Source organism: Haliotis asinina, chromosome 5, assembly GCF_037392515.1.
Source record: "Haliotis asinina isolate JCU_RB_2024 chromosome 5, JCU_Hal_asi_v2, whole genome shotgun sequence".
NCBI classification, from domain to species: domain Eukaryota; kingdom Metazoa; phylum Mollusca; class Gastropoda; order Lepetellida; family Haliotidae; genus Haliotis; species Haliotis asinina.
This window is the reverse complement of record NC_090284.1, coordinates 76971858-76983813: the sequence shown is the minus strand read 5'-3', so window position 1 is coordinate 76983813 and position 11956 is coordinate 76971858. Positions and strand designations below refer to the sequence as shown.

General features: G+C 39.6%; 2 protein-coding genes across 2 annotated transcripts in view; one reads left to right on the top strand and one right to left on the bottom strand.

Moving 5' to 3' along the window:
* Nucleotides 1-119: 119 nt before the first annotated feature.
* On the top strand, nucleotides 120-5174 carry LOC137285334 (guided entry of tail-anchored proteins factor CAMLG-like). The gene is made up of 4 exons (XM_067817699.1): nucleotides 120-253; nucleotides 2057-2469; nucleotides 2628-2693; nucleotides 3305-5174. Exons 1-4 carry the CDS (start codon nucleotides 148-150, stop codon nucleotides 3476-3478), a joined length of 759 nt encoding a protein of 252 aa, XP_067673800.1. The 5' UTR covers nucleotides 120-147; the 3' UTR covers nucleotides 3479-5174.
* Nucleotides 5175-5747: 573 nt separating this feature from the next.
* Nucleotides 5748-11956, bottom strand: part of LOC137285333 (transcription factor A, mitochondrial-like) — a 28846-nt gene continuing 22637 nt past the window's right edge. Inside the window, exons 6-7 of the mRNA XM_067817698.1 lie at nucleotides 8882-8938; nucleotides 5748-8056 (exon numbers count right to left, since the gene is read on the bottom strand). Of these exons, the coding sequence (XP_067673799.1) occupies nucleotides 7760-8056; nucleotides 8882-8938 (354 nt within the window). The 3' untranslated portion in view covers nucleotides 5748-7759. The remainder of the gene's footprint in view (nucleotides 8057-8881; nucleotides 8939-11956) is intronic.

Genomic DNA, 11956 nt, shown 5'->3' with positions numbered 1-11956 from the left:
AGTAAAAATGAATATTCATAGCACTGATATGACTTATAATGATTTTCTTCTGTAGCATTTATATCAATAGTATTCACTGGACACCACAGTCATGAGCAGTTTGTTTCAGTAACGTATACGAAAATAAATATTAAATGGGAAATCATCATGGCTGAACTTGCAGCACGAAGGGAGGCAAGAAGACGCAAGATTCTTCAAAATTCAGAAAATCGATTGAACAGGCTGCTGGGAAAGCCGATCGATAGTGAACGGGGTGATTGTTCCTTTTCGTTGTAACTTTCAGAAAATGCAAACTGCCTCACCAAAAGTTTGTTTTTTTTCAAGAGGTTTGAGGTTTTGCTATCCCCAAACTTTCACTTATCTCATGTGCAGTCTAATGAGAGATTCATGTCATTGTATCTCGCTACTCAAGCAGTTTTTAGTTTTGCCGAGTGTGCAGTTTACCGGGCGCGCTACCCGGCGACTCCTGAGTGCTTGCTAATGAGCGCGCTGCTGTATCCTTAGCCCTTGGGCACCCCCCTTCTACAGCCTTAGGGTTAGTGAGTAAAGGTTAAAGTTTGCTTACCTTGGGTGCGAGTATAACCATCCGAATAAATCGGAAAACGTGCACCCGATAAAGTGCACTAATCCCTTAGTTTTTTTTTTCAGTCAGCTGGCTATGTGAATGGGCACTTTCTAATATACTCCAACACATACTAGTAATATCGGAAACACATCATGCCCAAGATATGAGCACTTACATAAATTTTAAGCAGCCAAATTGTACCATAAATACATAAACTGGAAACCATAGGCGCTTGACTCTGATCTACCAGGATGTATAAGTATGACCTAAATATATATTTAGGTCATACTTAAAAATATATTAGTGTCGAACTGCAGTGCTGGAAACAGAAATGTAAGAAATCTAAGCACATACAGGAATATTTTAACTGTAGTTATGCAGATGCATGAAAACCCACCTCATCAACAAAACTGTTGGGGAAAGAGTTTCCCCATACCCCCTTCTTTTTACATAGAATATTCCCACGTTCCCCGGTGTAATATTCCAACTCTGAAATAAGTTCATTGATTGTTTTTTATACCTGTTCTAGTTTATTGCATGTATATTTAGGGTCAGGTATGCATGTCAGTTTTGTAATTTTGGCTTTTGATTGGGGTGGGGGATACAGGCAGAACCCTTACCACTGTGGGCATTGAAATTGACAGAAGTGTGAGCCTGCTTTTGAAAATTCTCTCTTGTGATATTTCGGGTTGGCCAACTTGTTAAAATAAGACTAAATACAAATACTCTTTTACCTTTCAAACATTACAATTAAAGACATTATCATTGATGACCACATGCATAAAGATTTAAAACAAAGCCAAAAAAAGTGTGTAAGGCCTAGAGCAACTGTCACTCAGCAAGTTACTTCAGTAGCAGTTATATCAATCACCTTTTGTGTTTCATGTTTTCAGTGAAATCAGTCACTTACTGTCAGTGATCAAAAATGCAGATTCATGGAAGTTTTATCTTATCTAATTTGAAAATGAGTCTACTCACTGTCATGATTAGCACTATAATTGAGCTTGATTGCATTGATGGTAAATTTGTCATATGTAACACTGATGATGACAAAACTCTTCAAACACGTTAAGTTATTGCAATTTTCTTGAAAACCTTCAATGTTCCATGATTATAACATGACAATATTGCTGTAGAAGTAGAAAGGCTCATCCATATAGTCTGCTCCCCTAATAAGTTATCCTCACCCTAAGTGGGATCCTATTCATGACGCTTTCATCTTGTCTCTTGTATAAGTTTGCTTGTTTTCATTGTTAATCATTTTGTTCATTATCCATTGTCTTTGTCAGCCCACTTGCACCCTGTACATATACTTGTGCACACACTGACCACCTCATACTTGATAACAGTGTATGTATCTATACTGACTTGTCATTCCCATGTGAAACTATTAATCCTCAACAACAAGAGTTATAACTGGGAATTGTCATGACTGATTTTATCAGAGTAATCATAGGCAAGATCATATGTACAAAGTCATTTGTATTTTAGATGAATCAAGCTCCCCAGTTAGTACTGATGAGTCCGAAAGGACAACTCCATCACCAACGACACCTTCCACAGAACCTGATGTTATTCGAGACACACCACAAGTGAGTGAGTCACCAGGAGATGATGGCAACACATCGTCCCCATCCAGATCTGCTTCGTCATTGCCTGCAAGTACAACTGTACACCCACGCCCCTCTCTCAGCTCTGTACGGGCCGCTACTGCTGCGGCATCACCTGTGAGAGTTGCTGGCACTGGTGGTAGTGGTCAGTCAACACAGAACAAAAAGCAAATGACACAAGAGACTGCTGGGTTGCTGCAGATTCTGGAAAACCTACGACTAGGGAGCTGTGTAATCGTGGCCTTCTTTGTCAGATGGGTGCTATCGTCTGGTTATGGAGTCTTCTATTTCCAGGTGTGTTGGTTCTGCTTGATGCAGTTCAACATTTTAACTGTTTTCATAAACAGGCATTTTTTCCTTCAGATGTAATTCACACTGGTTTTTCAAACCAGAGGAGTAAGATATATAAGAGGGTGTCTTTTTACATCACATTGATAATATTTCTGTTTCAGTCAATCTTCTTGCCTTTTGTACTGCTTCAAGTTGGACTGTATTCATTTCACTACACATATATGAAGGTAGGATTAACATGTTGATTGATCTGAATTTCATTTAGTGTATAACCAGATTTTAGGTAACATGTTATATATTGGATTTCACGGTCTCAGATTCAGATTTTAGTACTTTTTTGGCTTTATTCACATACAGGATTCAAACATTAACTCTCAGAGTGAGGCACCTAAATGAAAGCAGACTAAGAGGGAAAATGGGAACTTGACAACTAGTAGCCTGGATGACACAGTTTCCGTACTTTTCTTCCAGTGTAGATTCACATGGCCTTCATGATAAGAGCTTTGAATACACAATGCCGATTATTTTCTTTTAGAAAGTGGACCAGATACCTAAAACCTAACCTATTTAGCATATGAGCACATTTTAAGAGGAATGTGTCTTCTCAGATAGGGTAACCAGGAAACATTGTTGGAACTGTGACGTAACTATTCATATGACTACATAGCAGTGAATGTACTGCATGCCTACTTCTTAATACCAAATTATACAGATGAAACGTCTCTCAGTTTAGGATGCTATTTCACTCTCACAAAATCTAAAACGAGTTTTGTTAGTTAAGAATTTATATATTTATGTAGTGTTTGTTACATTCTGAAATGTCTTTTCTATTAAACAGGATGTTGCGCTGCCTCACAACAGCTCATTGATGTCAGGGGCTCTTGTGTTGTCGGGGATAAAACCAGAGTTTGTTGCCATCTTTAACAGAACTATGGGCTACTTCACTGCAGTCACAGAGGACTTTGCCCTGTATCTCTTCACTTTCCTCATATGCAATGCTGTTATGACATGAACTGTGATGTAGTTAGCATATCTGTGTTTGTGTGTGTGAGGAGATTAGTGCTGTTTGTGTGAATCACAGATGGACTGACCTGTGTGGAATTCAGTCCCTGTCATGGTAGATAAGAAGCAGCTAGAATGGAGCGTCTACAATCATCATCTGCTTGGAATGTTTGTGAAGCTCACAGTTGTGTGAAGTTATGTCAACATGTATGATTATGAATACCGGTGTACACCAGTAGAGGAGGTAATGTGCACATGAGACAGGTCTCCAGTTATGTGTAGAAGAAACTTCATGAGGGCTTGGCACACATACCAGTGACTACTTGACCACAGACATTAGAATTGTGCCTGTTGAAGAATAATGTGTCCACAAGTTGTTTAATGAAAATAATGAAGCTACATTAAGTACAGCCATTGTGAGCAGTACAAGATATTGAATGACATGAATGAAAACCCCCAAGTCTACTTTGCACAATGAAAGGTGCATAATTTGAGCAATGTTGGATGACTTTTGACAGCAAATGTTTCTGTCCATTTTTCTCAGAATCATGAAGTTATTATTTTATGAATGCTTACTCATTGTATATTCAAAACATATGTGGTTTCTGTGGCACATGAATGCACAGCTGTTAATAATTTTGTTGAAACATGTTTACTTTATTTCAAACTGCATGAAGCTGTACAATACTTCATCTCCACACAAATAGGAGTTCTACCACTACAAGTCAAGGACCATCCACAAGTAGAGGCTGTGCTACAAGTAGTACCTTCCAGCCATTATGGAAAACTAGTCTAAAAAATGTTACATTCAGCTGTATGCCAGTGTCAGTGTCATTGTACTGGATTGAAACAGTTTCAAAACTGATGGGTTATGTAAGAGCATGCCTTTGGTAACCATGGCAGTCTGGTTGTGTTGATCTCAAAGTCAGTTCTGTCATAACTCCATGATTATCTTTTCACATTATGCCTTGAAATTCTACATCATATACTCATTAATGTCAAAGCTTTACATAGTAGTTAACTTATTGTATGCATTCAGTTCTGGTTGGAATAATGCATAGCAGCTCCGTCAGTCATTGTGTCCATGAATGTTGGGCCACGAACATGAGGTTACTCAGTTTGACTGTCATGCCGAATCTGAGCAACAGTTTGGTCATCACATTTGAAAATATCATGTTGCCCTCGGGCATGTGAAAAAAACAGGCAGCCGTAACCTTTAAACTTTTTGTGTATGTGCAAAAGTGGACAAGCTACTTCCGGGCAAGCAACTTCCTTGATCATGGACAAAATTCATGGTTAGTTGTGTTCCTGTGGCAGACACACAATACTGAAACTGGCTTGTCATTCAGTTCTCAAAATTTAACTTTTCTTCTTTTCACTGGTTTAGCAGTGCTAGATCTTGGCAAGCCGAGTTCTTAACTATGCTAAGCTTAAAAATGAGATTTTAGTGGTATGTGTTAATTCAAGACACAAAGCTTTCTAATTCTGAACATAAAGTCGTTCCAGTAACAGTTTGTTTCATTGAGTTGCCATGGTTACTCTATGAGCTTTTTCACCAGAACACACCAGAAGGTGTGCTTCTCACAGATATTTTGTTGTCAGACAAGGCTGAAGCCTGATTCTCGTTGTCCAAGATTTATTTTCTTACAGTCAGTGGACATGATATTTACCAAGTAGTGAGGAGCTGAATAAAGGAATTACCAACATCAGTGTTGGCTTACTTTGTTTTACCATCACAACTCTGGCAGGTTAATTCTGCAGAATGAAGCAGCAGGGTGTAACAGGAGGTAAGATTTATTGTGTAGTACAGGCAGTGAGTGATATTAACCATTTGACAGAAACCCATTCTGGTTTAACATGGTCCTTTGAAGCTGTTCTGGACACACCTGTTCAGGTTTACCTTGTGTTCGTGTAGAGCCATAAGCATGGTGTGATACATAGGTCTATTATATTTACGCGGTTGTATACTTGTCCACATAATTAAATGTACCAAATACAGTGTCTATGTACAAGTTTCGGCTAACTGAATCGGTAGCATTTGGCAAGGACTGCAGATAGACTTGCTGATGGGCCATGGCAAGTAGCCCTTTAGTTGTAAAGTTCACACCACAATGATCTTTTAAGAATTTGTCAAGGTTGCATCAGTGCAAGAAGATAATGATACAGGCACTACTCCTGCAATAGAAGAATGTGAAACGGCACTTTGATGTACAACTGGTCAAATCAATCACATTTACCAGTTCAAGCTACTGTTGTCAGCACACACCAAACAAACTCAATTTCTGCAATATTTGTACAAGATATATTTATTTCACACTTTTGTTTCCTTCCATACAAATACTATGTACAAAGGCAGCACTCTCATGCAACATTAACAATATGAAAATATTCATGCATACTATCTGACCAGGGGCTTCTCACTTGCCCCAACTAGAATGGCAGTGTTAAAGTCCAAAGCACACCAACACACTGTATCAACTTCCGACCCACTGATGACAACCACCAGATAGTAACCAAACTATACAGCATACTTACCACAGAAAGTACACGGAGAGCACTATCCCCCCCAAAACAATGATTATCCCCACCAAAGAAGGGACACTACATGGTTTGTTTCATTTCATGTGATGTTTCACTGCACTGAATGAAGGGTTATAGTCGATGTAAAGGAAAGCTAGCGAGGAATGTGTCCAGTTTGTAATTTCTGTGGTACTTTCTATTTAAAGTGTCAACATAATTCAACATAATTGATGGTGTGGCTGCTGGTTTTCCTTAGTGGGACGAAGCCACATGAACACAAGGTGGTCGATCAAGATCTTAAAAAATAAGACAAACTATCAAGATCAGGGTCATCACAAAAACAGAGTACTAGTAACATAGAAACTGCTCTGTACAAACTGTATGACTTTTGTCAGACACATTTAGCTACAATCCTACAAAGTAGTATCTGACTGTTGACAGATAAGAGTACTGGGAGATGAGAGGGAGATCACACTAAGATCATGTGAACAGTCACCATAGTGTTGGTGTCTCATGATCCCATGTGCTGATGTATCGTCTCAGACACATTTCCCTATTACAAAACCTAGCAAAGAATTTCTGTTGCTGATTAAAAAAAAAGTCTGACAGATGCTATGGTACCAAGTTGGACTAGTCTCATCACAACAGAATAGCAAGGATACATTGGATAATGCACGATGCTTATGATGGAAGATATGTTTAAAGAGGAGTGTGTCTTCTTGCCATGACAAACATCCGTGACCCTGCACTACACCAGTCTCATCACCCTACTAATGCTGGAGACTCCTCCACAGACAGATTTCCATGACCAGCAGTAAACAATGACCATATACAAAGCCATCACCAGCTGACTCGGTAAAATGTAAATCAATACGTAAACGAGACTTGTGGTCAAATATCACGATGCTGCACTAAGATCATTAGAATTGAAATGATTATTTTTCATGGTATTTGAATACTAATAAACTAAGCTAGATATTGTCCTTACACTGTCAAGTGATTTAATTAACAAGTGCTATTATTTAGGGACTAAAGATGAGAATGTCAGACTTTAGGTAATAAGATATGAGGTAGCACATGGAATGGCCAAATCTTTGGTCTAAATGCCCTGCAGTACTGGCAGTCCACCATATACTGTTGTCCATGCTACACTAACTAGCACTAACATTTAAGCACATTTAACAGCGTCCAAAATTTAGATAATCTTGATTCATCATCATAAGCACAAGTGAAAGAAGTTACAGAACTCCCCACTTTTAATCATATCACTACCAGTGTATGAAATAAGACCCCTAAGACCACCCGACATGGGCTAGATTTGTGATGAACTTACAGCAAGTCAGCCCAATGGTGTGACACGTTCTGCATATATAAGTAAATACACCATATCATACACTCAATTTTTCAAATCGAGCGTCAAACATGACAACATGGAACTATCATATTGCAAGCTCAAAGCACAGATAAACTAAAATTGAGTTAATTTCTTTGGATTGTTTGGTCTGGGGATAAGTCCATTTTGGACTGGTAGTTACCTGATGTCTGGTTCGGACTTTAGCTTATTTCATGCACTGTTAGTACAGTTAATTTGCCTTGCCATTTCTGACTTAAGATGAAAGAATCAGGTGTTCTTATGAAAAGCATACATGGGCCTCTTCACAGAATCAGTATGATGATGATACATACCTGTCATCAAATCTGCATCATTCCACACACAGCATCAGCGTAAAGGGAACCAACTTCATAATGGTGTAAATCTTGAAACCATGTGTTAATCAGTTTGTGTGGATCTGGTGTCTGTCTTAGCAGACTTGGACCTTGTTTTAGTTGCTTTTGGATCTTGTGTCTTTGCTTTAGCTTTCGTTCCAGCCTTAGATTTAGCTTTAGTTTTAGCTTTAGTTTTAGCTTTCCTGACTTTTCTTGCTGGGGCCTTTGTCACTTTCTGTTTTTTGGTTCTACTCTTAATCCTGATGACATCCTCTCTTCCGATTTCCTTCATCTTATCTTCCCAGGTCTTCATCTCAGACTCGTAGCGTTCTCGGTCCAGCCGAGCATCCTCATAGTAGATCTGTACCAACAGTCAATAATCGATATAAAACAGTCACTGCGATGGGAGATACATTATTGTACAAACAGTGAGGAGAGGAAGACTGATTTCATTCTGTTTGTGGGGCATAATGTCATGACATGGATTACATACACACACACATATCATGCATGCTTCAACAGATACCTTTGGTGCATTTATTCTGTTAATTTAAGCAACCATTAAAGTAATTCTGCTCTTAAAATTGACAAATTTACAAGTGCAAGAAACAGTTGGTACGGTGCAAGGTTTTGCATCAAACTCAAAATTATCCCCAGAAACAAATGCCAGGAGAAATAACTAGCATCTCCATCTTCATCATCAGATTTTCTGCAGTAAAACAAGAATACTGGCATCTGGGTTACAATGACAGTTATCACCCAAGTCAGTGAGCCACCCATCCAGTTAGTTGCCTCTGACAACAAGCATGGTTTACTGAAAATCATATTCTGACCCGGCAGCCAACAATGAGTAAATATGGAACATGCTGTAACACCATGTCATTTGTCAACAACTGGATGAAGACTATTCTGTCAATTGAAGTAGTGCAATTATTGTCCATTACTGGCAGCAATATGCCAGCTTTATCTGCAACCTTACAAAACTCCGAGCAGGACAACGATTTGATACCATAAACTGGGTGACAATTACACATGCTCCAGTCACCCATCGCAACAACACTGACAGAGAACTAGGTATAGGTACTGAGAATACAACCCCGTTCTGAAAGTCATGTGACAAAATTCACACCAAACCAATGAAACATACTCCACACATGGGTGGGATGCCTCACATTAGGATACACACCTCTTTTTCATCTTTCGGTAACGCCTTCCAGTTTTCAACCAAACGCTGAATGACAGTCTACAAACATAAATAATGGACAAATGAAATAGGTGAAGCATCATTTAATAACAGATCATATTTTCTTTGTTGGTCTGTTGTTTAACTGTTCACTCAACAATATTCCACCTATATGGGAGTGGTCTGTAAATTTTGAGTCTGGTCCAGAAAAGGCAGGGGTCAACCTCATGAGCATCAATCTACCTAACTGGGACATGATGACAGGTGTGATCAACAGATAAAGGTGAACTAGCACAGTCAGAAGTTGTACTGTCAAGACCTGTGGTTGCATATCATGTACAGAACAGAATTTGACTACGCTCAGACTGCCAACAGCAGTACAAGATGTAATTCAAATACAAAGTAGATAAAATGTGAAGATAAACAGCTGTGTTTACAAAGTGCAAAGTTACTCGTACAATACGTAAAATGAATTACGTTTTGTTAAGAATAGTTATTTCAAGTTGAATGGTTTTCTGAGTGAGTGAGTGAGTGAGTTTAGTTTTACGTCGCACTTAGCAATATTCCAGCTATATGGCGACGGTCTGTAAATAATCGAGTCTGGACCAGACAATCCAGTGATCAACAACATGAGCATCGATCTGCGCAATGGGGAACCGATGACATGTGTCAACCAAGTCAGCTAGTCTGACCACCCGATCCCGTTAGTCGCCTCTTACGACAAGCATAGTCACCTTTTATGGCAAGCATGGGTTGCTGAAGGCCTATTCTACCCCGAGACCTTCACGGGTCGGTTTTCTGAATAACATGACAATGCTTGTAGATTTTGGATATTTACCAATATACAATTCACCCATACACTCCGTGCTTCTCCCCTCATAGGAAAGCCTCAGTAAATTAAGATCTCTTTACCTTAATGTGGCAAGCTAATACTTCAAGACCCGTGACCATGCAAATGGCAATTTTGACAAGACAATCTTTCTCCTCAGACTGCTCATGCAAGTCACTATCAGAGCAGAGTACCTACCCAGATGTAGTCTGTAACCAGCTCTTCATCCTGATGTTTTCACTTCTCACATCTATGATCCCATGAGCACAATTCAATACAATTGACACAAGCTGAATGTGAGACAGATGCAGAAAACTATCTTCTTATATACAGATTACAAAAATTCCTTTTCATGGTAGAACAGTCTCTTTTCCCTGTTATTAAAAGGGAACCGTGAAGATATCTTCTCTGCTCACATGTCAGCAACAAGAAAGAGAATGAGCAATCAGCAATATTCCAGCTATATATAGTCTGTAAATAACTGAGTCTGGACCAGACAATCCAGTGACCAACAACATGAGCATCGATCTGAGCAATTGGGAACTGATGACATGTCAACCAAGTCAGTGAGTCTGACTACCCGATCCCATTAGTAACCTCTTACAACCATCCTCGATATCTCCAGGGTATACGTTCCGAAAAGTCTCCACTATACCCTGGATGCATCTACGGCTCAGCCCGATAAATTTATTACCTCCCTTGGCTGGCTTTTTATCCAATCAGATGTCTACGCTGGGAAGTTGAGCGAACCAATCACAACTCACTTTCGCTTTTTAAATTCTCTAACCGATTAAACTTGGCAAACAAACCATGCATAGATTCTCCGAAAGAGGTAGATGGATTTCTTGCATATGTTTTTAAAAAGGTTTCGGACCTATAAAGTTGCCTGTATGATTTCCCCAAATTGTGGGTCGTACGTCGAGCAAACCTTCGCAGTTGCAACTGCTACCTTTGTTGACACTGGTAAGTTCGGTTATAACGGCAACCATTCTGATTGGCTACTGTGAGAAAGTGGAGCCAGCAAAGGGAGGTAATAAAATTATCGGGCCGACCCGTAGATGCGTCCAGGGTATAGTGGAGACTTTTCGGAACGTATACCCTGGAGATATCGAGGATGTCTTACAACAAGCACAGTCGCCTTTCATGGCAAGCATGGGTTGCTGAAGGCCTATTCTACCCTGGGACCTTCACGGGTCTTGCTTCTTAGGAGACACAGAGGCTGTCCTACAAGGGAAGCAGCATGGAATGGAGTGCATAGACAAGATAGACCTAATTTGGGTTTATAGTTTCGTTTCAACTCAGCTGGTCGAATTAAAGAGAGAGAGTACAAGACGAAAAATAGTATCAGTTTAAAAATTATCAATGCCAAACATTTGCATGAAACATCAGTTAAAATCTTTTGAAAATCCTTCAATTCTGATTTATTGCTTCTAAATAATGAAATGCTTAAAGATGTTGATGCCACATGGGCAGATGACTCTTGCACTTTTGACTTTCAGTTTGGTGGCCTATCATAAAGTGAAGTAGATCCTTTTTCACCATGGATTGAAACAGTGGTACACTGGAAGCCAATTCTGATACAGCATCTCAAGGCAAAAGCCTAGCACACTGGAAACCTGTTTTAACACAGCATCTGGTGGCCACATCAGTGGCTACATCGGAATCTGTCATGGTACACACTGCTGTGAGTGGTGTGGGTTTATACATTATACACTGTAGTTAATTACATACTTACTGTGGGGCTGTCATGGTACACACTGCTGTGAGCGGTGTGGGTTTATACATTATACACTGTAGTTAATTACATACTTACTGTGGGGTTGTCACGGTACACACTGCTGTGAGTGGTGTGGGTTTATACATTATACACTGTAGTTAATTACATACTTACTGTGGGGCTGTCATGGTACACACTGCTGTGAGCGGTGTGGGTTTATACATTATACACTGTAGTTAATTACATACTTACTGTGGGGTTGTCACGGTACACACTGCTGTGAGTGGTGTGGGTTTATACATTATACACTGTAGTTAATTACATACTTACTGTGGGGCTGTCATGGTACACACTGCTGTGAGCGGTGTGGGTTTATACATTATACACTGTAGTTAATTACATACTTACTGTGGGGCTGTCACGGTACACACTGCTGTGAGTGGTGTAGTTAATTACATACTTACTGTGGGGCTGTCATGGTACACACTGCTGTGAGTGGTGTAGTTAATTACATACTTACTGTGGGGCTGTC